Source organism: Geotrypetes seraphini, chromosome 3, assembly GCF_902459505.1.
Source record: "Geotrypetes seraphini chromosome 3, aGeoSer1.1, whole genome shotgun sequence".
Lineage (NCBI taxonomy): Eukaryota > Metazoa > Chordata > Amphibia > Gymnophiona > Dermophiidae > Geotrypetes > Geotrypetes seraphini.
In genome coordinates, this window is record NC_047086.1 from 360,830,639 (window position 1) to 360,858,344 (window position 27,706).

General features: G+C 43.1%; 1 protein-coding gene across 4 annotated transcripts in view; it reads right to left on the minus strand.

Annotated features, from left to right (window-relative positions):
* CAPN8 (calpain 8) overlaps positions 1–27,706 on the minus strand; it is a 210,177-nt gene that overhangs the window by 60,887 nt on the left and 121,584 nt on the right. For all 4 annotated transcript variants that reach the window (XR_004538661.1, XM_033935863.1, XM_033935864.1 and 1 more), the window contains exons 9-11: positions 22,845–23,005; positions 14,852–15,027; positions 2,018–2,029 (exon numbers count right to left, since the gene is read on the minus strand). Coding sequence is in view for 3 of the 4 variants with exons in the window: in XM_033935863.1 (XP_033791754.1) it covers positions 2,018–2,029; positions 14,852–15,027; positions 22,845–23,005 (349 nt within the window). In the remaining variant the exon portion in view is untranslated. The remainder of the gene's footprint in view (positions 1–2,017; positions 2,030–14,851; positions 15,028–22,844; positions 23,006–27,706) is intronic.

The following is a 27,706-nucleotide window of genomic DNA, read 5'->3' on the forward strand; positions in this document are numbered from 1 at the left end:
CACTACAGGTGATTCTATAAAAGGCATGTGCTCTTTATAGATTTGCACTTAGCACTGATTCCCATGCTTGAATTTGGATATCAGACAGAAGCCTGCTGAAACCTTGTATAAATGCTGGTGCCTAAGTCAGATGCACTGAGGCATCTGCTCTATTTCTATGCCTCTACCAGAAACTGTCTGCCTCTCCCTTCCATCTCTCCCTCCCCCCACCATTGGTCTGGCACCCATCTTCCTTCCTCCACTCCTCCCATGGTCTGGCATCTCTTTCTTCTTCCCTTCTATCTCTCACTCACTCCCCCAGGAGGTTTTTAGCATCTCTTTCCTTTCCTCCCTTCAGATCTGGTATCTGTCTCCTCCCCCTCCTCCAATGCTCTTAGCTCTCTCTCCTCTCCCTTCTCAATTTGTTTTCTACCTCTTGTCTACTTTCTTACTTTCCATTCCTCAATTTACTTTTCATTGTGTCTAACTACAGCTTGCCATCTCTTTCCCTCGCCCCTTCCAGTATCTCACTAACTCTATCCTCTTCCCCCAATCCAGCATGTGCCCTTTTTTCTTTATCCCTTACTTCCATCCAGTATGTGCTCTCTCTCTCCTCTCTACTTCCTTCCAGAGTCTGATGCCCTCTCTATCCTCTCCCTTCTAGTGTCTGTCCCCCTATCTCTCCACTCCCATCCAGCATCTGCTCCCCTTTCTCTCCTCCTCACTTCCTTCTAGTGTCCTCTCTTCCTTCTAGTGTCTGATCCCTCTCTCGCCACTTTGTGTCTGCTCCCCTCTTTCTCCTCCTCACTTCCCTTCAGCATCTGTTCCCTCTCTTTCCCTTCCTCACTTCCATTCAGCATCTGCTCCTCCCTCTCTCTCCACTTCCCTTCAGTGTCTGCTCCCCTCCCCCCTCTCTCTCCACTTTCCTTCAGTACCACTCAACCTCTTCCCCTTGTCGAGCCATCTCCCTCCCTTCCCCTCACCATCATAGGGGCTTTTCAGAGTTTTCTCTTTCTGAGGTGTCCGAACGCAGCAACATTTTCACAAGTCCCGCGCGACTGCCCCGAAACTTCTCTGATGGACCTTTGTGATTCTGCCTGGGCGGCTCACATCAGAGGAGAAGCTTTGGGGCAGTCGTGTGGGACTTGTGAGAATGGTTGCCTTGTCCGGACACCTCAGAAAGAGAAAACTCTGAAAAGCGCCTACGAAGATGAGGGGAAGGGAGGGAGATGGCTTGAGGAGGGGAAGAGATGCCCAGATGGCTTTTTTTTTTTGCTGCCGGTAATTGAGAGGGAGCAAGTGTCGCAATCGTGAGGAGGGCTGCTGATCGGGAGGGGTGGGAAGGGAAGCAATGTGACAGATACTTTACTGCGAGGACAAGGCCATTCACTGCTCCACAGAGCAGTGAATAGCCTTGTCCCCGTACCCATGGCAACCAGGTTTTTTTTCTCTCTTTTCCTGCAGATTACCCACGGCTAACCATGGGTAACAGTCACCGTGTCATTTTCTAGTTGTGGGTTCATGTCCAGTGCTGCTCCTTAAAACCCTGGGCAAGTCACTTAACTCTTCATTGACCCAGGTACTGTAGCTAGATTGTGAGCCTGCCGGGATAGATAGGGAAAATACTTAGAGTACCTGATTAGACTGTGAACTGCTCAGATGGCTGTGCCAATGGGTGGTATATCAAATACAAAATAAATTTGGAAATTATCCCCATGTGAACATTCCTGAGCCAGGCTGATGCAGAAAGCTTGAGACAGGAACAAAGTAACATCGTGAATAGTGCACTTAACTTCATCGGCTTTCTTTCCATTTGTGCACAAATATCAAGGGTGGGGAAATGAATATGCTCACCCTGTACTGCACTACTAGGTTCTTCCAGAGTAATCTTCCTTTAGAAGTTCTCCATTCCCTCAGAAAGAATGTGATCAGTGTAAAGAAACACAAACCACCAAAAATGGTTTATACCATCCCTACCCCCAAAGGTCATCAAGGAGTGTTCTTGGACTGATGGAAATTTCCAACAAAGTAGACATACCTCTTTAGGAACCTGTAAAGGGAAAGACAATAGAATAGTTAAGGGGATCTTGCTCACTTGCTTAAGAGGAAGCATGAATCACAGTGACTAGCTTCGGCATCAGGTGCATTCATTATCTTTCACTATATCAGTTTTTGGCTGTACATTATGATTCTGAGTCTAGCGGTGCGGTTCTGTGCAATTCACATCAGAGCAATTCACTTAGTTAAGAGGGCAGGCTAGTTCCAATAATTGCATTTCTTCATGTATAATCCAGGCTAATTACTCCAGAAGAAAACAAACTTAATGCAGACTATGCTCCGAACCTTATGTGATGTTCAATCTCCGGTGTTTTCTCTCTTAATTTATTTCACAGCCGTCTCTCTTCAGCTTTACAAGTGGAGAAATTTCCCTGGGCTGTATAAACTGTTTCTGATTGTACTTGAGTTTTGGGCTCTTGTCTCCAGGGGTACCTGGTATCAAAAACCTTAATAACTGTTGACCAAATAAGATTGTTTACAAAAATTGTGAATAGATTAGTTCTCTGAGAATGGTGATTTTCCCTACTGCACTAACCAATTAAGTGCTGCTGAAAATTACTGGTTAACCCACACAGGCGATTTAACCAGCAAGGATCCATTTCTGAACATTTAAATTGCTTTGAATATCAACCCACTTGAAATAAAAAATGAAAGTTCTACTATTGGTGAGGAGATGTAACATGTGCATATAGGGCCCCTTTCACAAAGATGTGGTAGCGATGCTGCCACGGTAAACGCAAAGATGCCCATTCAATTCCTATGGGCTTCGGTGTATTTACTGCAGCAGCAAAGCTACTGTTGCTTTGTAAAAGGAGCCCATACAGTGCTAGTAGCTAAATTCTGGGTAAATTAGGTCAGAGTCTATAAAGAACTGCTGCATTTTATGTGAATTAATTTAGTAGAAGGGTGTTAGGACCATTAGTTTTCTTATTTCCCATTTCTGTTTATATTTCAAAAGAAAGAGTATGAAATATTTTCATTAGTTGATATATGAACGGTAATTCTATAAGTGGGCACTCATATTTAGGAAAGCACCTATTTGAAGCCTATTTTGTAAAAAAAAAAAAAAATAGGTGCCTATTTTTCTTTCTAGAATACTAATGTATATGGCTGAAAACTTGCCAATATTTAAGGCACAAACATTTCAGTGTTGGATGAGTAGGCCTAATGGCTTGTATAGTGGACTGAGGACATAGGAACTGGGTTCAGTTCCCACTACAGATCTTTGTGATCCTGGGTAAGTCACTTAAGGAGACTTCATCAAGGTGTCTGGAGATGAAGTCTCGCAAATGGAGTAACATGCACCATGGAAGCCAAGAATGATGGCAAGTGAGAAGTCTGAGTGCAAAGCTGAATCAAATTTTCTAGTCTTTGCTGAGGGAGAAATGCTCCGAGATGAATGGTGTCTAGCAGAGCTCCGATAAATTGATTTTGAAACCCAACTGTTGAAGGAAGAGAATTGTTAAGCGAGTCGCTGCAATCACCCCTTGAGAGGTTGGATCTTTGATCAGTCAATCATCCAGATAGGGGAACACCTGGACACCCTGAGACCGCAAGACCCCTGCCACTACCACCAGGCACTTGGTGAATACTCTGGGAGAGGATGCAAGGTCAAAGGGCAGGACCTTGTATTGATAATTGTGCTTTGCCATCTAAAATCTGAGGAATTTTCTGGAGGTCAGATTCACTGGAATGTGAGTATAAGCCTCTGAGATTAGAGAATGACACGGGGACCGTTCACCGCGGTAAACTGTGGGTCACCGCAGTAAATCCGCAGGAATGGAGACATTTGCAACTGGTTTACCGCAAGAATGGGGACAAGACCTTTCCCCCCCCCCGCGAGAATGGGGGACAAGACCTTTTACCGCCCTATGGGAGCGGTGAAAAGTCTTACTCCTGTGGTAAAAAAAATTGCGCCCGTGTCAGATTCGGCATCTTCTCCCCATCTCCTCTTGCGCCTATTTTACTTTCAGGAGCCAGCCATGCCACGATGAAGACAGAAGGAACCTAAAACCAAAGCCTGAGACCAATGTGATTTGAAGAATAAAATTACCAGATAACAAAAAAATATATATAAATTTATTTTATATTTTGTGATTAGAATATTTCAGATTAAAAATATGTATCCCGCTAGAGCTGGTATTACACATAACTGGGAACCGCAAAGTCCAGACTGTGCTTCTTTAGCTTCCAGCTGGCTTAGGGCTCTCTCTCTGACCAGGGGGCAGTTGCCTAGTTGCACTCCCCTAACATTATTCTTGCCATGTGTGACTAAAGTATTATGTTAGCTTGATTTTTCTATGTAGCATTCTGTAGTAATTTGGTTTGTTCAGTTTTCACAATAGTGAAGGGGATATTTCTGAAAGGGAGGAGAAATGGATTTTGTTGAACCTTGCTCTGTTTTATAAAATGACAATTGTCAGAGGAGGAGCTTTCGCTCACACACATGCAACTGCAGGGTGGCACAGGCAGGCTTCGCCAACATCAGTTTCTTTTCTACAGCGTCGCAAAGGTAAGGGGGAGGGTAGGAGATAGATTTGGCCGGAGGGAGGGAAGGGGCCATGCGCGCAATCGGTGACCGTGTGCCTTCCCTCCCTTATGTTTCTTTATACTGCGAAGGTAAGTGGGAGGGGAGTGAGATTTTCGGGCTGCAGGGACGGGGCGGTGAAGGGGACTGTGGGGACGGGGCGGTGAAGGAGACTGTGGGTTCGTGGACAGGGCAATGAAGGGGACAGTGGAGATGGGGCGGTGAAGGGGACGGTGGTCCGGTGACAGGGCAGTGACGGGGACAGATTTTTTTCCCTGTGTCATTCTCTATTTGAGATCTAGAGAGAATAGCCAGTCGCTGTAATCTAAGAGGGGATATAAAGTTGCCAGGGACAACATCCAAAACTTCTCCTTCACTAGAAACCTGTTGAGGCCCCTGAGGTCTAAGATTGGGCGCAGACCTCCTGTCTTCTTTGGGATAAGAAAATACCAGGAGTAAAACCCCTGGTTTCTCTGTGCAGGTAGAACCTCCTCTATAGCATTGAGAAGGAGGGATTCTATCTCTCAAAGAAGAAGGGACGTCAGCTGAGGATTGAAAGAGGACTCTCTTGGTGGATGATCTGGAGGTATATTGATGAAGTGAAGAGAGTATTCCTCTCGAATGATCCAGAGGTCTGTGGTTATTAGTTCCCAACGGGGATAATACAGCTGGAGCCAACCTCCGATTGGTTGAGAAAGAGGCTGAGAAATAGGAATCGCAGCTATGCTCTCTAGAAGCCCGTCAAAAAGACTGAGCGGGCTTTTGAGAAGCTGCTGTCTGAGATTTCTGGGGGCTCTATTGTTTTTGCTTTTTCTGCTGCAGCCTAGGAAGAGCAGCTGTTTTTGAAGAAAAACGCCTTTGATAGGAAGAAGAAGGCTTAAAAGATTTGGAAGTTGAAAGCTTGGGCTTGGATTTAACCAAAGCATCCCAATGTTTCTCACCAAATAGCTCATCTCCCAAACAGGGAATGTTCGCTAATCTGTCCTGCAGATTGATGTCCATATCTGAGATTCGTAGCCATGCAAGATGTCTAATTGCTTCTGACATAGCTGATGCTCTAGAACACAGGTGTCAAACTCAAGACCTGCAGGCCGAATCCGGCCTGCTTGGTCATTTTGTGTGGCCCGCGGTCCAATGCCCCCGGTGTTCTCTTGTGGCCAGCCAGATCCTTCTTCCTTACAGCCGCAGCGTTCACGAAGTCACGCGCAGTGGCTCCTCACACGTCCCACGCCTCATCCAGAAGCATTTCCTCCGACGTTGCGACGTCAGAGAAGGCTTCTGGTTCAGGCAAAGAACGTGCGAAGAGCCGCTGCACGTGGCTTCATGCTGTGAGGAGGAGGGAGCCGCCCACAAGAAAACACCAGGGGCATCGGACCACGGGCTGCATAATACGGCCAGAAGGTAGGACACCAGCCGGAGGGAGGCACAGCATGAAGGGAGACAACAAAGGTAGGGGGAATTATTTTATTTTCAATTTAGTGTTTCAATTGTGTCAGTTTTGAGCATTTTAATCTGCAATCTATCTTTTGCACTGCTCAGGAAGAAATAAATTTGGTTTTTATTTCTCTGGGGGTTGTACTGCATGCAGACTCTTGAATCTTAGGGTTTCTTTTTTATATACTAGCTGATGCCCCGGCGTTGCACGGGTATTTAATTATAGCAATAACACTGTAAATGGATTCAAATAAAGATACTTTATAGTAATGTAATGTAATGTAATTTATTTCTTATATACCGCTACATCCGTTAGGTTCTAAGCGGTTTACAGAAAATATACATTAAGATTAGAAATAAGAAAGGTACTTGAAAAATTCCCTTACTGTCTATTGGTGAATGAAATTATTTTTTTACAGCTTAATAAAAAGTACAATATTCAAATTATAATGTGAAATATTTGACAAAATGAATACAATACAACTAACGCAAAACGTGATTATAAACAACATTTTTAGTTTCACCTCCTGGAGCAAGAACATATAAATTCTTGGGTGAACCCACCCTTGAGCAAGCAACATAGAGTTGTGGGCCGCAAGACCCCCAGAACATATCACCCCAGGTAGTGAGGGATCTGCATACCAAGTTTCGTTCAAATCGGTCAAGCCGTTTTTGAATTACAGCGAGAATGGCAGCTTTTTACATTTTTTCCATTGACATGAATGGGTGAAATCTGATTTTCTGTTTGTAGCTCCGCCCACGTGTGCAGGTGGGCCGCGAGACCCCCAGAACATATCACCCCAGGTAGTGAGGGATCTGCATACCAAGTTTCGTTCAAATCGGTCAAGCCGTTTTTGAATTACTGTGAGAATGGCAGCTTTTTACATTTTTTCCATTGACATGAATGGGTGAAATCTGATTTTCTGTTTGTAGCTCCGCCCACGTGTGCAGGTGGGCCGCGAGACCCCCAGAACATATCACCCCAGGTAGTGAGGGATCTGCATACCAAGTTTCGTTAAATCGGTCAAGCCGTTTTTGAATTACTGTGAGAATGGCAGCTTTTTACATTTTTTCCATTGACATGAATGGGTGAAATCTGATTTTATGTTTGTAGCTCCGCCCACGTGTGCAGGTGGGCCGCGAGACCCCCAGAACATATCATCCCAGGTAGTGAGGGATCTGCATACCAAGTTTCGTTCAAATCGGTCAAGCCGTTTTTGCGTGATCGCGGCACATACATACATACATACATACACACATACATACATACATACACACATACATAACTCCGATTTTATATATATAGATTAGTACTTTTAGTTTTTGGTCCCGTATTTGCATAGGGGTTATCTGTGTTCTGGTAGGAATGTTGAAGAATACAGTGTGCTTTGTGTAGTTTAATTTTGTGGTTAACCATTATGTGTTAATAAGATTGTATTGTGTGTGTTTATATGAGAAAACCAAAAAAACTCTGTGGAGTGATGATTTCTCTGGATTTTCTTCTTTGTGGATATTTTGGGGTCAATTCCTTTTGTTTTTTGTGTGTTTATATGAAAAATGAATGGAAAAAATGGTGTTATAATTAGTACTATTATGGGGGCGGGGTCTGGGATGGAGATTGGGCAGGGCCTGGTCCGCAACTTAGCCTGTATTTTGGATTTTGGCCCCTTAATGTGATTGAGTTTGACACCCCTGCTGTAGAAGATAATTCAAATGCATCATTAGCAGATCTTGCCATGTATCTTCTACCTAGGGCAAGGGTGCGAGAAATATGATGAAATTCCTGAAAATGTTGCGGAGGAATGTATCTATGAAAAGAAGGTAATTTCTTAACAAGGTGCTTTATATATCAGGAAATATAGGTGCTTTATATATCAGGAAATATAAAAATTATAATTTAGACCTGTATTCGCTAGCATAGAATTTTGGTACAGGCAATGCCCAAAGTTATCCATAGTGTGTCCTTCACGCCCTGGTGGCACTGAGGCATAGACTTTTGATGAAGTAGATTTTTTCAAAGTCGACTCTACCACTAGGGACTGGTGCTGAAGCTGTAGCTTGTCAAAACCTGGAGAAGAAATGATTTTATATAGAGTCCAATTTTCTGGGAGCCGCTGTAATGGTTAGGGGCATTTCCCAGTTCTTGTGAAGAGTCTCTTTGAGTATACCAAGCAAAGGCAGTCTGAGAAGTTCTTTAGGAGGCTCATCATAATCTAAGGCCTCCAAATATTCAGCACTGTAAGCAAAGTCAGCTTCTAGCTTGATTGGTAACTCTTTGCCCAACTGGCGAATAAATTTGGTAAATGAAAGTCTTTCAGTAGGAGATTTAGCCCTTGGTGAAGACTTTTATGGAGACTTTTCTGATGTAGTATCATAAGCCTCTGAGGAGACTCAGGTAAGTCTTCAGCTGAATCAGACTGCAGGTCAGAGTCATAAAAGGGCTTTGGTGAAGGAGCGCATCGAGCAAATCAATGCTTGTGTCGAGCCGGTGTTGATCTGATGACGATGTCTGACGTGACACTCTTTTACGTTTTGAAGACCGTGAAGGAGAGCGATATTTCCTTTTAGAAGCTCCTGAAGAGGAATGATGCTTACTAGATTTGGAGCGTCGTGACAAGAAGGAAGAATGATGATGCCTCAATGAACTGGAGCGGGGTCTCGATGGAGAACTGGACCTGCGATGATGTGATCTACGCTTAGGCGTGAAACATCAATGTCCCTCTAAAGAGCCAGTGTCGGTACTGCAGGACTTGGTTGCCTTAGGCTCAGGCTGGACCGGTACCGAGGGAGTCAATGCTGGAATAAAGAGCTTAAACATATCACTCACTTGGAAAAGCGCATCGAGATTTTCATGGAATGAAAGCACTGGTACCTTTGGCCTTTCTGCTGCTACCATTGGTGTCGCATCTTGCCTCAGAGAGGGCGACCTCAAAGAAGATACATATCTTGAAGTAGGAGAGGCAAGATGCAGAAGAGGTCGTCGCTTAGTCGTCATCAAGGGATTCAATGCAAGAGTGACCTGCGAGACCTGTTGGGAAGCTGGTAGCTTCTTAGCTGGCTTACTAGATGGAACAATGTCTCCCAACACCAGCGTCAATATTGATGTCTTTGACATGGAAGGCTGTGATGTCTTCTCCATTTCCATGCTGGTACCAAACAATTTTTCTTGTTGAAGTTTCCGGCTCTTAATGGAACATTTCTGCAGGGTAGAACACCGAGCACAAGAATCTACTTGGTGTTCTCAAACACCAACTATAGGGGTAAGTGATGGAAATTGGCCTTTGGCACCTGCAGCACTTCTTAAAACCCGATAACAGCTGGGACATCGACAGAAAAAATGCCTCTGCCAAACTGAACTCAATGGCTGAGGAAAAACTAAATGGCCTCGCCGGCCAAAGCCTGTGAGGGGGAAAGAAAATTTCCTCGCTCTCTCTTTAAAAAAATATATATATATAAGTACTCTTAAAGGAAGAGGAAAATTAGAAGAAAATAAAATGTGTGAGCCGGAAGGCAAATGGCAAAAATTTAACAACATTCAGAGATACAACTTCTTAACTCCATGGAAAACTAAGAACTGAGGTACCACGAGCCTACGTTGAGCGGGAAGGCACTTGTGCATGCGCCATAAGGGCAGTTTGTGATCTTTCTCAAGTTCTTAAAGTGGTGATGCATTTTTAAAGCTGTCTGTAAAGGGGCTCCATGGATGACTTCACCCACATGTGCTGCCTGCTTGTCCTGGGATAACCTTGGTTCCTTCTGATGCCGGAAAATCACTGTCTGGTGTCCTGACAGGCTCTCTGGGTAAAGGTTCCTCTGGAATATTGGTGAGAGTGCCTCGAGCTGCGAAAGGCCCCAGCTCTGGCCTCTAGGTGCTTGGGGTCTGCCATCTGGTAAAGACTTAGGCCAGAGATCTTGTACAGTGGCCATGAAATCATCTTGGTCCTTGGCAAACAGCATCTGTCCTCCAAAATGGAGCCTGCTCAGCGTCACTTTAGAAGTCGAATTACCTGCTCCTTGTCTGATCTAAAGCATATGCCAGGTGGCCATCAAAAAGGCCAAGACTTTTCCCAAGACTCTGATAATGTCAAATAGTACATTCACAATGTAGGCTATGCCCGCCAGCACAAGCTGAGGCAGGGACTCAGAGTCTGCCAGGGCTGAACTCTTAGCCTAGAGTGAGAGGCACATGCCACAAAGGAGGCCGCAGCTGCAGCATTAACCCCTAAGGTCAAAGCCTTAAACTGTCTTCGGAGGACCATATCCACTCTGCGGTCCTGCGGATCTTTGAAGACCACTTCGGCTTCCAGGGAGTCGACTTTTCGCATAGCAAACATCTGCTGGAATTCCTGATCCATTGGATACAGTTTAGCCATGGCTTTAGCCATCTTTATGGATCCTTCAGGGGTCTCCCAGGGCTCCGTGATTAAGACCCTCATCTCTGGATGCCACGGGAAGCACATGGGCTAAGCCTGGACCCTATTCAGAAGAGAACACTGGGAAGATGGGGTTTGCGGAGGGTCTATTTTTAGTTCTCAAAGGGACTCAGTAATCATCTCCCTTACAGCCAAGGAATTAAACAGTCAGCAGACAGAGAGATCCTCTCCTTGATCTATAGCTGATAAATCTTGGTCCTCTACATAGGAGGTTGTGTCGCCCATCAGGGAAGCCTCACATAGGGAAGAAACGCTCTGAGACTCCAACGAGATCTGCGTGCTTTTCTGCTCACTCGCGGATTTGACCGGTGGATTTCTGCCTTGTGCATAAGCCTGCCAAAGTAGATTAATAAACTCTGGGGTAAAGGCCTGAGAGGGCAAGACTTCTTGTCCTGTATGTTGGAGCATATGCCTCTTCTTGGGTTACAAAGCCAAGACAGGTGCGCCCTGACGGTGCACAGAGCTGCTGTCTTGGGGTCTCAGAAGGTATTTTGTCCCACTGATGGGCCCACCTGTGTTTCTACAATCCTGGAGGCCTGTGAAGGGAATACGCCTGAAGCTCCCGATCATCCTTCCCATGCCACACACAGGCACTGGTCAACCTCCGATCCAGCACAAATAAGGCATGAAATAGAAGTATTAGGGTCTGAAGACTCCATCCCTATCAATTTTGAGGCAAAACAAGGTTTTTGAGAGAGAAGATTTTGAGAATCTAGAGGAAAAAAGTCAGGAAATACAAGATAGCAACATTTTGACACCAAAAATACAGCTTTAAAATGCTTTAGGATCGACCTAAAAGCAGTAAACAGGATTTTAGAGGGGGACTATGGATCTAGCTGTAGAAACAGGCAAAACACAGTTTTTCAGACCACCCCCCCTCCCAATTTTGACCATATGCTGTCACAGCCTGTACTTACAGACCATGTGCACAGGACAAAAGGTGCTGCAGCCTGCTGGATCTGGAGGGAATTTCTGCCTCAATATACTGGTCAGCTATCATGCCGAGATCTTCGAGCTGCCAGTTGAACCTCAGTCAGACTGAACCTCCACTCCAGGCCGTAACAATCACCGAACCGAGAAGGGTAAGGAGGGCCACATCACCGCTGGCACCATGAGTCCGCTGGCACCATGAGTGCCCCAAAAGATGCTATTGATGATTAACAGCCTGAGCTCAAGCTCCTGACTGAGTCAAGGAAGCAAGCAAAAGCTGAGGGTTCGGAACCCTGTGCTCCACAAATAACCAGAAGGCTGGCTAAACAGATTCCCGAAGGATGCACCTGATAGCTGCAGACAGAGACTGCTCCTCTCCAAGCCACATAAAACACATGAAAACCAAAAAGACCACAAAAAACATCTGAAAAATAAAGAAATAAAAGAGGACAGATCAGAATGACACCTTCATGCTCGCCTGCGGAAGGAAGAACTGAAGGAGCAGCAGAGACCAGGGAGGAGCAGCAACTGAAAAGCTGTGATTGACATATTCTGCAGAGTGCTTGCGACTATGTAAGGACAACCCTATGGTTCAGCATACCATGACTACCGCATTCAAAATTATCGATTGATAAGACAAGCCCTTTTTGATGATGTCACAGTAAAGAGTGGTGTCTAAAGATAACATAAAAAACGAGATAAAATCCACAATTAAAAAGCAAAAGATGAACAAAGCATAAAACTCAAGGTACACTCCTTAAACTGTTAAAACAATGCTCTGTATTCTGAAAACATAAAAATCTTTTAAGTGATATCATTGAACCATTCTAACTATTCGTTAAATTTGAAAATAATGGATATATAAAGTATTTCATCCTAACAAAATAGTGATACAAAATAGTGCTATATATTATTATACAACAGAGTGAAAAATCTAAAAAACATAGGAAATACTAAACTATAATGTTAAATACTGTTTAATAGTGATTTGTGCTAAATAAAATATATTCTTTGACATGTTAGTTTTATGTTTATGTAATTTGTATATGATTTGATACATTGAATTTAAATTCATTATTATGTATTGTAATTATTTTAAATAAATACTTTTTTATATAACCTGATACAATCTTTCTATGTATTTATATATCTACTAGTCTTATAGCCCGTTACATTAAGGGGTGCTAGAATATATGTGTGTGTGTCTGTCTTTATTTCTTTCTCTCTCTCTCCTTAGCTGCTTTCTTTCTTTCTGTCTTTCTTTTTCCTTGGCTGTCCATCACCACCCCTTGCCTGCTCCCCCTGTCCATTGTCCCTTCCTTTTACCTCCCCTGTGTCCACCACCACCCCTTCACTGCTCTCCTTATGCAGCAGCAGCCCTTCTCCCTTTGTTTTACCTCCCCCCTGTCCAGCAGCACCTCTTTCCTTCTTCCCCTGTCCATTATTAGGCCTCCGTTCCTTTTTCTTCACCCCCCCTGTCCATCAGCACCTCTTTCCTTCTCTCCCTGTCCAGCAGTAGGTGTCCCTTCCTTTTTCTTCCCCCTCCTCCTTCTTATCCCTATGATACACTTACCTTGCTCTGCCCCTAATCAGAGGTTCCCGACAGCCGCCCAGTTGCACCCATTGGAAAAGTTCCCTCTGCCGCATCCCGCACCCCTCCTGACGCGACTCCCACTGTCTTTCTTTCTGTCTGTCTGTCTCTGTCCCCTTTTGTCTGTCTGTCTTTCTGTGTATCTTCCTACCCCTGTGTCTTTCTTCTTTTCTTTCTGTCTCCCTTCCTCCCTCTGTCTGTCCAAAGCAGCATTCCCTCCCCCTCCATTTCCCTCCCCCCACACCAGTTCCCTGTGCAGCAGCATTAGCGTTTCCTCTACCCCCCTTTCTCTTCCCGCGGTTCCGACTACAAACGTGGTCCCGAGTCCTTTGCCGCCCCCCACTTCCCTTCCCGCGGACCCTACTACAAACCTGGCGATTCAAGAAGCATGTGCAGCAGTCTTCACACGCTTCTTCGGGTCCTTCTACTGCCCTGATGTACTCTGGCACGTCCCTGATGACATCATCAGAGACGCGGCAGAGCAAATCAGGGCAGTAGAAGGGCCCGAAACAGCGTGTGAAGACTGCTGCAGCTGCTTAAATCGCCTGGTTTGTAGTCGGGCCCGCGGGAAGGGAAGGGAAGGGGGGGCGGCAAAGGACTCGGGTCCCGGGCAGCGGAAAGTTGCTGGGCTCCTCAGTGGGGGCGCTGAGCGGCCACGATTCCTCTCCTCCCAGACACCCCCCGCTGGAGGAACAGAGATCGGCGGCTGGCTGCGGTCCCGGCTTTGGAGGCAATCAGCGGCTGGTGACGTATAAGCGCGCATGCGCACTCCTGCGACCACAGACCTACTGATCACGGAAGCACGCAAATAGGAGTGCGCATGTGCGGCTAGCCTTTTATTATATAGGATGTAAATTATGCACATAGAATAGCACGTAGGTAGAATTTTGGCATTTATGCACATATATGCACATGTAGGCATATACATATGCCATTTTTCTAAATATTATTAATATACTTACTTTATAGAATTTCTCTCCTAATGATGTGTAGTTAGATAATAGAGATGGCCCTAGTGAGACATCTTTTAATTTTGGGCTAGATGATAGCTTAATGTCATCAGTTTGCAAGCATGCAATCTCGAAGCCTATTCACAATCACAGTAGACAAAAACAGCAATAAAAGTAATTTAAATTGTTTTAAAAATTCAGATGTGGGGCTGTTGTATGTCAAATAGATTTTAAGGTCTGCTCAATAGTATGAGCGATGGAAGATTAAAGACAAAGAATGATCTAAGGAGTACATTTATTCTTGAGTGGTCCATTGATGAGTTAATGTCTATATTAGGGCTGATTAATGTCTTTATTAGTATCAAGACTTTAGTGTGAGCTTTATTTGGTATTTTGGTTCATTGCTTTATAAATTGTTACTTGATGACTATATATTATTAGTATTATTTTAGATTTATTAATTGCCTTTTCATGATGAGATTTACTCAAAGTGATTTACAATTAATTGAATAGTATTTTCTCTATCTGTCCTCACAATCTAACTGTGGTACCTGGGGCAATGGAGTATTAAGTGACTTGCCCACAATCACAAGGAGCAGCTCTAGCCACTAGGCCACCTCCTCCTTATGGATTGTGTGATTCTTATATTGTTATTATTAAATTTCTTTATTCAGTTTTGCCTATTACAACAAGTGTATCAGAAAAATTCATATGATCCTATAAATACACACTTGATTTTCCTTCATGTAACACTTTAAGTACGACATATCATTCTTATATTGTTGATATGATGAATGCTCGTATTTTAATTGATATTTGTTATATTTGGAATTGTGATTGTTATTTGATTTTGTAATACCAACTACAGTGGAATACAGTACTTAACACATTTACTCAATACATTTTGCCACAGTGATAGGACCTTGCACTACAGTGTGCCAATGCTCACCCTGTACAGAGTGAAGCCAATACTGAGCACGTCTTCTCCAATCTTCTTCTTCCTTCTGCGGTTCTTTTGCATAAGGCCCACTACAGCAGTACAGCAGGGCTCCTGGCTACTCCCCCCGTGGTTGTGATCTGGATCAGTCAGCTGAATTTTAAACTGGGGGTTGATCCAAAATGTTGCTAGAAAAAAACTTGAAAGTTAGTGTTAGGGTTCCATCATGCCTCTCTTCACCTGTTCAGAGAGACCTCCTTTCTTCTCTCTGCAGCTCAGTCCAGCCCCATCATGTATGGTCTTATAGGACAGTCCATCTCCCCTAGGTGGACTGCTGGATGGATTCCTTCATTATATTTATCCTCATCACAAACTATTTATTGCATTTCTGGAGCAAAACTACTGCCTCGTTTAAGAAGTACTAGTTGGGCCTTTAACAGCCTCTCTCCTGCTGCTGAGTTCTGCTGTTTCCTTTTTGGGGCACATTTATAAGCTTTTCTGTTTTATCCTAATATATTTCCTTCCTTATATGTTCAGTACCATATTTTTGAAATAGGAAGTATGCCCTATTACATATACAAGCAATCCCCAGGTTAAGAATGCCCAACTTACGTCGAACTTGTACTTATGAACCGGAGTCCTACCTCTCCCTTCCTGTCCCAACACACTCCTCTTCCTCCCTTCCTATCCCAATGTGTCCCTTGTCATCTTTCCCTCCCTCTGTTCTGTGCTCCAAATGCATTCCTCCCTCCTGTAGGTGTTTACCTCCTCTGGCCGGCTCTCTTCTCCCAGCCACAATTCTCTTCACAAAGCTGTGGGCTGTGTGTAGGAACCGTGGCCGCAGCTTTGTGACAAGAAATGCAGCTGGGAGGAGGGAGTTGGCAAGAGGAGGTAAACACCCATGGAAGAGAAGCACAAATTTGGCACACAGAACAGACAGAGGGAAGGATGATGAGGGGCACGTTGGGATAGGAAGGGAGGAAGAGGGGTGTGTTGGCATAGGAAGGGAAAAGCAGGGTTGTGTTGGGACACAGAATGAAGGGAGGGAGCACAAACCGGACAAAGGATGGAAAGAGGGAGGGAACATGAACTTGGGACACAGAATGAATAGAGGGAGGGGAGTATTAACTTGAGACATAGGATGGAAGAATGGAGGAAGTGAGGGGAAGAGATGCTGAGTGGTGGCGGGAACAGAAAGGGAGACTTGTTGGGCATGGGTGTATGAGTGAGAGGGAAAGAAAGGTGGTGCACATGGAAAAATGAAGAAAAAGGAGAATTGTTGTGCATAGGGAGGGAGAGAGAAATATTGGAAATGGTGGTGGAACAGGCGTGAGGTACAGACACATGGGGAAGAGATGAAAGGGAGAAATGTTGGGTGTGGTGGTGGAGAGGGAACTGTGGAATGGATGAAAAATTACCTCCTATCTTTTCTTTCTATTTAAACTATTGTACTTTATTTTGAGGATTGTTGCTTTAATGTTTCATGCTTTTTTATAGACTCTGTATTATAAAAGATCTGAGTTACATAAAATTCAACTTAAGAATGGTTTTAAAAATGGAACTTGTTCTTAACCCAGGGACTGCCTATAGATCTTCCCCCTCTCCCTGTTTTTATTAGGTCTCCTCTTAAGGTATACATCCTCTGCATGGGGCCTCTGAAAAGGACAAACACAGTGGGAATACTGCACTTTAGTCAGACTCAGAATTGTGGAAGCAGCTTCCAAACATGTAGGATCTGATGTTCAAAGGCTTTATGCTCTTTAACTTATATACTGCTCTTTTTGTAGTTTTACAACCACACTTACAGGCTCACAATCTATCTAATGTTCCTGGGGTAGTGGAGGATTAAGTGACTTGCCCAGGATCACAAGGAGCAGTGTGGGGTTTGAACCCACAACCTCAGGATGCTGAGGCTGTAGCTCTAACCACTATGCCACACTCTCCTCCTCCAGTCAGTAGTGGTGAGAACATAATCACTTAAGTCAGTATTCAAGCAACCATGGGGTAGGTATTAAGATGACAGACTTTTATGCAGTCCCATTTATGTGCTAAACCTGGCTGCTTAAGGGGTCAAGTGCTGACTCTGCCCCAGAATACCCTCAGTATAGCTGGCTTGGAGTTAGACATTAATTGCGAATTTCAGTGGCTTTTTCATTTCTTGTTTTAAGTTTTTTATTCATTTTTCATATAACAAGTGTATCACATAAATTTATACAATTTCATTGAGTACACACTTGATATTCCTTCATACATCACCGTAAATACAATATATCATTATATAATCCGTTACTATAATATTTAAAAAGTATATAATACTTAATAAGTATACCAACTATTACTCAAATTATAAACCCACCCCCTTCCCTTCCTTTGAAAATTGCATACAATACAACAAGATATAATGATAAATTTTTTGTTATATTATGAGATGAATAAAATAAACCCACCCACATCCCCTCTTATCAAATATCTTATTATGGGAAAATTGTATCATTCATTGCAAAAGTCTGTTAATGGTCCCCAAATCTTCTTAAACTTATCGATATAACCTCTTTGTGTTGCAAATGTATGCTCCATTTTATATATACGGCATACTGAATTCCACCAGAAGTTATAATTTAACCTGTCATAATTTTTCCAATTGTATGTTATTTGTTGAACTGCTACTCCAGTTAATATAAATAAAAGTTTGTTATTATTTGAAGAAATTTGACTCTGTGCTCTCATTGCTGTGCCAAATAAAATCGTATCATATGTCAAGGCTACCGGATTATCCAACATCCTATTTATTTGAGGCCAAATTGATTTCCAAAATAATAATATGAATGGACAATAAAATAAAAGATGATCTAATGTCCCCGCCTCAAGATGACAGTGCTAGCATCTATTAGACTTAGAGCTATCAAGTTTTTGTAAACGAACAGGGGTCCAAAAAGCTCTATGCAAAAGAAAAAAACATGTTTGTCTCATAGATGCTGAAACTGTACACCTTAACCTCCAAGACCAAAGTCGTGGCCATTGAGATGCATTAATCTGATGCTTAATCTCAATGCTCCAAATGTCTCTAAGACCATGTTTTAGTTTTTTTATTTACAAATCCAGATATTAATTTATACCACAATGCGGCCTGGTGACCCATAGAATCCATCTGAAAACATAAGAATTCCAGGCTATGATAATTATTAAGATTTTTCCATTCAGGGAACCCCGCCTGAATGGCCTGCTTCAATTGCAACCACCTAAAATATTGTGATTTATTTAAACCAAATTTATGTTGCAATTGTGAAAACTCAAGCAGCTTACCTTTGTTCATCACATCCTCTAAAGTACGAATTCCAGCCATCATCCAATGTTTTCAGATGATTTTAAAACCTCCAACCTTGATCTTGGGATTTAGCCAAATTGTTTGAGTTGTTGATTTATTTATTGGAATAGGAGTTAGACTACTTATATACCTTAAAGTTTTCCAGGTATCAACAAATATTTTATGTTCTTTATATAACCTTGGCATTTGAATACTAATAACATGACTAAGACGTAAAGGAAACATGAGTCTCCATTCTAACCAGAACCAATCTGGTATATTATCATTGGGCTCTGGGAGGATCCAATACATACCTTGACGCAGAATATAGGCCTGATGGTACCTATAAAAATTTGGAAAATTTACCCCACCCTCCGCAAGTGGTCTTTGCAAAGACACTAAAGCAATTCTGGGAATTTTACCAAGCCAAATAAATTTTGTTAGAACCATATTCAATTTTTTATAAAAAGACCCCTGAAAGAAAATTGGTATCATGCCCATTCGGTAACAAACTACAGGCAAAATCATCATCTTAACAGTTTGTACTCTCCCCCACCAAGATAAATGTAAAAGATTCCATTGCTCACACATTTCTGTCACCTTCTGTAATAAATTTTTTTCATTAACTTTCATTGTATTTTCTACTGTTTTTGCAATCCAAATTCCTAAGTATTTTAAACCATCTTCCTTCCAAATAAAAGAAAATGGATCATATAATCCTTTCGTACAATGTATATTTAGTGGAAGAACTTCTGATTTATTATAATTTATTTTATAACCTGAAAATTTTCCAAATTTCTCAATCAATTCAAGCAAGCATGGAATGGTCGTTTCCGGATTTCTCAAATAAAGCAATATATCATCCGCATATTCCGATACTTTATATTCTCTATCTGACCGCGGAATACCCTGTATCTCCTTCACCTGTTGTATAGCTAACAATAAGGGTTCCAAAACAATATCAAAAAGCAAAGGAGACAAGGGACAACCTTGTCTAACCCCCTTCTGCAAAGTAAACCTTTCTGAAAAAGTATTATTAATATACAATCTAGCAGCAGGGGAGCTATACAATGCTTGTATTATTTGTATAAATCCTGAACCTATACCAAACCAATCCATCGCCTGATACATGAAGGTCCATTCCACTCGATCAAAGGCCTTTTCTGCATCCAATGAAACAGAAAAGGCCGGATCATTTATAGCATTTGTCAAAAACAACATATGAAATGCCAATCTAGTATTATGAGATGAGTGTCTTTGAGCAACAAATCCAGTTTGATGCATACCTGTAATGAAAGGGAGAGCTTTAGCCAATCTTAAAGCTAATGTCTTAGCTAAAATTTTTCCATCTACATTTATTAAAGAAATAGGCCTATAATTTGAAACCAAAGTAGGATCTTTATTTGGCTTAGGCAAAACTATAGTTAACTAGTTGTTAAGCCCGTTACATTAACGGGTGCTAGAATATATGTCTGTCTGTCTTTTTCTTTCTGTCTCTTTCCTCCCTCCATTTCCCTGTGTAGCGCTGTCTCTGCTTTCTTCCTCAGTCTGCACTCTCAAGCTGTAACATTACTGCTTAGCTTTTTCTCCCTGCAAGCATCTGTGCTCTCTTTCTCATCCCCAGTCTCTTTGCTCTTTTTCTCTTCTTGCAGGGGTCTCTGCTCTCCTTTTTGTATATGTTCCTGATTCCTTCAAACTTCTGTTTTCTCTGTAGGTGTCTCTTTTTTTTATTTTATTCCTTCTTCAGTCTCTGTTCTTTATCTGAACATTCCCTTCCTCAGTCTCTCCAACTGCAGCTCTCTTGCCCTCTAAGCCCCTGCTGTGCATGTCACTCCTGATCCCCTCTAGTGTTTAAGCCTGTTAAAGCCTCCTTCCTTCACATGTCCCCTATTTTCAGCCCCAGCTCTAAACTCATTTTTTAGCCCCCCCCCAGCCCTCTTCTCCCATCTTTTTCCTTTCAGCTTCCAGCCCCCTTTTCTCCCATTTCCCTGGAGCCTATTAATCCACCGAGAAGCCCCACCCTTCCCTGGCCCAAATGGAAGCGTCCCTTTCCCTCTCTGTGGCAGTGGTTGTTTTTATTTTTGGTTTTGGCCGGGGTTTCTCCCACTCTTCCTCCCCTTCCCCTTTTGCCCCCTCTCATTGTTTTGCTCTCCTGTTCTCACCCATTTTCTGCCTCGCTTTCCCTTTCTCTTCCAGGACCGGTCTTGCTGTCTTATTATGGCGGCTGGGTTTCCATGGCAACCCTGCTCGCGGGTCTGTGAGTGTCGGGCCCTAATGTTATTTCCTCCTATTTGAAGCTGTCCGGGTCTGGTGGCGCCGTGTCGGTTGGAACCGGGGAGGCGGGGCCTGGCTCGGTAGGTGGTGGAAGAAGGCTGGGTAGCTGCTCGATGGATCGCAAAAAAAGGAGGAGGGGCTGGGCACTCAGAGAAGGGAGCCGTTTTAAAAGGCGCCCCCGCGGCTCCTCTCATGCGCTGCAGTTGCGTCGGAAGATGAGAGAGGAGCCGCGGCGGTGGCTTTGTGGGTCCGTAGTCAGAGAGAAGTAAGACTGGGGACTCGCGCATGCGCACTCCTGCGGCCACAGACCTACAGCGCACGGAACACGCAAATAGGAGTGCGCATGCGCGAGTTAGCCTTTTATTATATATGATGATTCTGGCATAGTGCCTGTAATATAACCCTTATTTAGTTGAGTCTGATATAAATTTAATAAATAGGGCATTATGATGTTTTGAAATGATTTATAAAACTCTACTGTGTAACCATCTCCACCTGGAGCGGATCCAACTCTAAGGGACTTCAAAGCTGTTCCTAATTCTTTCAAGGATATTGGCTCTTCCAGACTTCATTTTATATGTTCAGGAACTTTGGTCCCTCTAATAACTTCAAAAATTCTAAACCATCTTTTTCCTTATCTAAATAAGTCTCAGAAGAATACAAAGCTTTATAAAATTTTAAAAATTGTTTCAAAATAGGTTCAATTTGAGTCAGAGTTTCACCATTCTCATTCTTAATGGCAATTATTTTTGTTTTCCTTTTTTTCGCTTTAAGATAATTTGCCAGCATTCTTCCCGCCTTATTTGAGTTTCCATAATACAAAGCTTGCTGGGAAAACAAATCTTTCCTTATCAATTGAGAAGAAATTTCATTATATTTATCTTTAACTTTTAAAAGATCCTGTTGTGTCGAATACTCCCATTTTTCTATTAATTTTGATTCCAAAGATTTAACTACCTTTTCCAACTCAGAAAATTGTTTTTGAACCTGTTTTCTAAGAGAAGCTGAATAGGAAATAATTTGTCCTCTCATGTAAGCTTTAAAAGCATCCCACAAAACTTCTATTGAGACTAGAGAATGACACGGTGACAAAATTCATTACCGTTCCCGTCCCCGTGGATAACCGCAGGAAACCATCTTCATGTCATTCTTTAAAGAGAGAGGGAAGAATCAGAGTATGAATGGCCACAACCACTGACCCACAAGTTTTGCTTTGAAGTATGCTGGTGTAGAAGGATCGAGGTAGAAATAGACACTAGAAAATGACATGGGATTATTTTCCACGGTTATCCGCAGGGCGGGGACGGTGATGAATTTTGTCACCGTGTCATTCTCTAATTGAGACTTCATCTGTATCATTAATTTGAAAGTAATCATTCATTTTTACTAGAAGAGTCTCACAAAACCTCGGATCAGCAAGCAATGCATTATCAAATCTCCATATAGGTCTATTCTTATTTTGATCTGTTATTTTAATATAAATCCACACTCCACCATGATCAGATAAAATAATTGGATCAATGACAGCCTGTGTGACTTGATGTACTAATTGATTTGAAACAAAAATATAATCTATTCTAGAAAAAGAATTATGTACATGGGAACAAAACGAAAACTCCCGACCATCAAAATGAAGTATACACCAAATATCTTTTAAGTCACAAGATTGTACAAAATTATCCAAACCTAATGATTTTATAATTCTCCTTGGATTCTTATCTATCAATGGATCCATAACAGCATTGAAGTCCCCAGCTACCACTAAATTAGAGGCAGCCAGTGGAAGAATTAGTTGTTGCAGAGTCCTAAAAAATTCATTTTGGTTCGAATTAGGGGCATATACATTAAAAAGCGTCATGGTAGTATTTTCCATACTCATTTCCACATGTACCCATCTTCCAAGAGGATCTGATGCCTTCAATTTAAAAGAAGCAGAACATTTTTTATTAACTAAAATAGCAACACCTGCTTTTTTCCCTATCGCTGAGGAGAAAAAACAATGTTTGACCCAACCACCTTCCAGTTTTTTAGATTCAATATTCGACAGGTGAGTCTCTTGTATATAACAAATATCCGCTTCCTGCCTTTTCAAAAATAACAATGCTTTTTTCCTTTTTATCGGGTGATTAAGACCATTAAAATTCAGAGACAATATCTTAAGATTCATCAAACATTATCATAGTATTAAATACAAAAATCAAACCCTGAATGTATTGTAAGACATCAATTTCCCCATAAATAAAATACGTCTTAACATCCCATCACTCCACTAAAAGTGCCACTGAAAAATTTTATAATTTTTCAGTGGCACTTTTAGTGGGGTGATGGGAAGAGACACATTATACTTTGTACATCTGTTGGTGAAACACATTGGAATGAGAGAAAAAAAAAAAGACAAACAGAAGAGGTGTGGCTAATGGCCTTTACCTGGATAGTTCTGGCATCCTCCAGCTGTAGATCCCCTCATCCAGTGGCCACTGAATAGATTTGTGTTCCACTTGTGGAGAATATTACTAGTCAGGGTGTCGGGGGTCAGGTTACAGATGTCCAGCCGAGAAAACTGTTTGGAAAAGTCTGAATAGGACATCCTGTGCCGAAGGGCAGAAAAGCAGAGTGAGCCGTGGACACTAGAGCCTGGTCCACAACATACAGAATATGGCCTCTGGTCTGCTCTCCAGCACCAGAGCCTGAGAGGTACAGATTAGCAAACAGAAAGCCGGATAAACTCTAGTACCACCATTAATCATTCCTTCAAGAAGACTTCACCAATAGAATAGAAAACTAGCTGCATTTTTAATAGAGAGTGGGGCACCTTTTACCCATATGATTAGAGCTTTAAGTGACTTGTCCAGTTAGCTATGCAGGCATCAGCACTGAATACTACTACTGCCCCCATAAATCCTGACTCTGTCCGGACTCCACCTCCATGGATTGCCCCACAATTGCCCACACCATGCTATAACAGTCAGGAGGAATATAATCCTCCTGGCAAAATTCTGCCTACAAAATAAGCAAATTCTACATAATTCTTCAAGTTTATTTGTCAAAATTTAAACAATATTTTTGCTAATTATTATCCATATTCCATTTAAAGCATTCAAAATAATTTTTCCTACCTTTGTTGTCTGCATGTTTTATTTTTCCATTATGTTGCTTCCAGTTTCTCTTTTCTGCTTTCCTATCTATTGTCTGCTAATTCTCCATCAAGCAATTGCTATCCATTTCTTTTTTCTCTTCTTCTATCTATTCCCTCACTACACCTGCCTCTGACATAATGATCATTCCTTTATAGCTTTTTGCCTCTCTTACTCTAGAAACAGAAAAACTCATCGCATCTATCCTCACCAAGTTAGAACTGTGGACCTCAAAACTCAAATTAAAGTTGAACTCTGAAAAAACCAAAATCTTCCTAGCAAGTCCCAACCATAAAATAACAAACACTTCCCTCAGACTGAATGGGCTAGATTACCCCATCCTACCCACCATAAAAATCCTTGGAGTCATCCTGGACCGTACTCTAACCTTCGATGACCATACCAGTGCCCAGGTGAAAAAATGTTTCTGTACCCTCTGGAAACTGCGCACCATCAAACGTTACTTCGACCACCAAGCCTTTCGTCTACTCATTCAATCTCTGGTATTAAGCATATTAGACTACTGCAACATTATTTACCTGGGATCCTATAAAAATACCATCAAACGTCTTAGAACAGTCCAAAATGCTGCCGTCCGCCTCATCTATGATCTCAAAAAATACGACCATGTTAGCCCCTACTACACCAAACTCCATTGGCTTCCAGTAGAGGCAAGGATCATCTTTAAGTTCGTCTGCCTCTGTTTCAAAACTCTAACAGGATCTTCCCTAATTTACTTGTCTGAGCACCTTGAAATAGCAGGCCCCTCTCGCACACGAAACGCCCACCTATTCACCTTTCCCTCCCTAAAAGGCTGCCTCTACAAGAGATTCATTGATAGAACCCTAGCATTCCAAGCGGGCAAATGGAACAATTGCCTTACTGCCCTCATTTCCAACTCCCCGCCCTACCACCTGTTCAGGAAGTCACTAAAAACCTACCTCTTCGACAAATTCCGCTAACGCTGCCTTCCCCCCTTCCCTGCACCCTCCTGACCTCGATATGCCTCCATACCCTCCGACTACGCCCCCCTCCCAAGCCACTATGGCCTCTCTTACTCAATCTCTGTTTTATCTAATTGCCCTGCCTTATCATTGCCTCTCATTTAACATCACCGTAAATGTATCACCGCTATAACATGTAACATCGCTGTATACGCACAGCCTCCTCTTTAGTATATGCCTTTTTACTACTGCTATTCATGTAACATCTCTGTAAATGTAACAACACTATAATATGTATCATCGCTGTAAATGTACAGTCTCTTCTATTGTTAACCGCATTGAACTTCCATGGTATTGCGGTATACAAGAATAAAGTTATTATTATTATTACCCTTCTCTTTTTCACTTTTCAGCTATCAAAGTTTCATCTTCTCTCACATTCCCCATCTTATTCTCTCCTAAGCCTTCCATTCCCTTTCAACTTTAATGTAATCCCCATGTCCATATTTCTACCCTCTGTAATAACTGTCCTCTCATGTTTCCTTACCATCCTTTCCTCCCCCTCCTGGCTTCTCCCTTATGGTTCTACCATTCTCAGGATCTTTCTTCCTCTACTCTTATAGTCCAGCATCTGCTCCCTCTTCCTTCCTTTCCCACCCTCGTAGCCTGACATTTGCCTGTGCTTTCTTTCTTCCCTGCTGCACTCTCCCTCATGGTTCAGCATTTCTCCCACTCTCTTCCCTCACTCCCATTGTCAGGCATCTCTCCGTCGCTCCTTTATGCTCCTGGATCCAACATCTCTCACCTTCTCCACCTCCATCTCCTGTGTCTCTCTCTCTCCCTCTCATCTACCCCCATGTCCAACATCTCTCTCTCCCTCCCTTGCATCCCTCTCCTCATGCAGCATTCTCTCCCTCCCTCCCTTACAATGCCTTATCTATTAGTTCTGTTTCTTTTCCACTATTCACTATCTATCTCCCTCTCCCTGCCTTGTGCCCAAGGCCAAACCTCTCTATTCCTCTCCATGCAGCATCCTTCCCTTTCGACCAGCCATTATTATGTGCAACATTTCTTTCTCTCTCCCCATGCACCATCTCTCCTTGCCCTTCACCCTATGTCCAACATTTATCCCTCTCTCTTCTCCATGCATGTCTCGCTCCCCTCCACCATATACATGATTTCTCCAACAGTTTTCCACCTCTTTATTGCATCTGTCCTTTCCTCATTCATCCCATATCCAATTCTTCCTCTCTCCCCTCTCCCCCATGTGCATCTTTCTTCCCCTTCCATCTCCCGTGCACCAACTTTCCTTTCCTTCTATCCCCCTGTGCACTAGTTTTCCTTCTTTCCCTCTCATCTCCCGTACAGCAGCTTTCCTTTCTCTCCTATGCAGCAGCTTTTCTCCTTTCCCTCCCCCTGTACAGCATCTTTCCTCCCCTCCTATCTCCCTGTGCAACAGTTTTCCTTCCTCCTTTCCCCTCACCCTATGCAACATCTTTCCTCCTTTCTCTCCCCCATGCATCTTTCCTTCCCTCCCAACCAGTGGCATAGTAGGAGGGGCGAACCACCTTGAGCGCAGTCTTGTTGAGGATGCCTGCACCTCTTCCCCCCTATTCATGCTTATTCACTCACTCCTCCTCCCCCACCTCTTTAAATCTTCCCCAGCACAAGCAGCAGGCTGGAGAAGCTGCTTACACCAGCCAAGCTCCCCTCTGAAATCACTTCCTGGTCATAGGTCCAGGAAGTGACATCAGAGGGAAAGCCAACGCCAGCATGAGCAGCAGGCTGGAGAAGTTGCTCGCACTGGCAAAGATTTAAAGAGCTACGGGGGAAAGGAGGGTGCGGGAAAGGAGAGGGAGGGCAGAGAGTAGGGAGCAGGGGAGGGCGCCTCCCACTCTCACTACATCACTGTTTCCAATCTCCTGTGCACCATCTTTCCTTCCCTCCCTTTTCCTTTGCACCATTTTTCCTTCTTTCTCTCCCCCTATATAGCATCTTTCCTTCCTCCCCTCCCCATCTTAGGATTCTCTCTCCCTAATGCCTCACAGCATCGACTCCCATGCACTGTCTGCCATTAACCCGGAAGTCTCTCTGCAGCAGAGGAGAGGCTTCTGGATTAACAGAGGGCAGCATGCAAGAATCACTGCCAATGCCATGACCTGTTCAAGCGATGCCATCGAGGAGATAGAAAATTCTGCGCAGGAAAGGGGAATTCTGCACGACTGTGCAAATTGTGTGTTGTGCAGTCATGCAGAATTCTGCCAGGAGTAATATACAGCAATGTTTAGTTAAATGCCGCTGAATATCCCCTCCTGACCCTCTCAGGGTGATTTAATTGGGCAGGAACCTCTCCTATTTGGTTAAATCTTTTGGAATATCAGGCCCTAAATTTTTTAATGCACACCCGTAACTACAAGGTCCTTTCTTTACCCAGGTATCTTTTTTATCCCTTATTGTTCTAAGGTCAAAATCCATCTCCTTGCTTCAGTATATGGGTTCCTGCACTGCTATAACTTCCTGGAACTGTCCCATTGATGCAGAGAGATGTATTCTTGGCCTACTCTGTTCTTACCAATGTCCTCCTCCTTCATCTATTTCTGCGACTGTTGCCACAAGACTCACACTGGGGAACCCTACTCCTCCTCTGGCTCCTTTTTCACATTGGCCACTAGACCATCCTGTGCAACGTGCCCCCCCCCCCCCCCGCACACCTGAACTGCTCACTGTACTGCAGCCAACAGGGGGTGAGACAACGGACAGGGACTGATATATGCACTCCTGCCTTGTGCCCTGTGCAGCTGCACCACTCTCCCAGCCCTCGGGACGGCCCTGCTTGTGTTCTTTCCTGCTTTCCTCCCTGGGTCATAAGGAACAAAGATCAAGCCATCCAGTTTCTTCTCCAACTCCACCAACCTATTAACCTATCATCACTCCACATAATACTTCCTTTGCAAACAGGAAACAATACCTCCTTATACAATTCTCAAATTCCCTTTTCATACACCCTGCACAATGGCAGTTTCTGGTGTTCTCAGTGTTGAGAGGCACAGAATTGGTATGGTGGATCCACAGATCCCTTTATACTTGTGTTCAATTTGACATCTTGAATAACCTAGCCACTTTATAAAGTCTCTGATAAAACTAGACTTCCCCACATGGACAATTCAAAGCAACTCGACAGTGGCCATTTATAGCAAATTTAAAGGCCGTT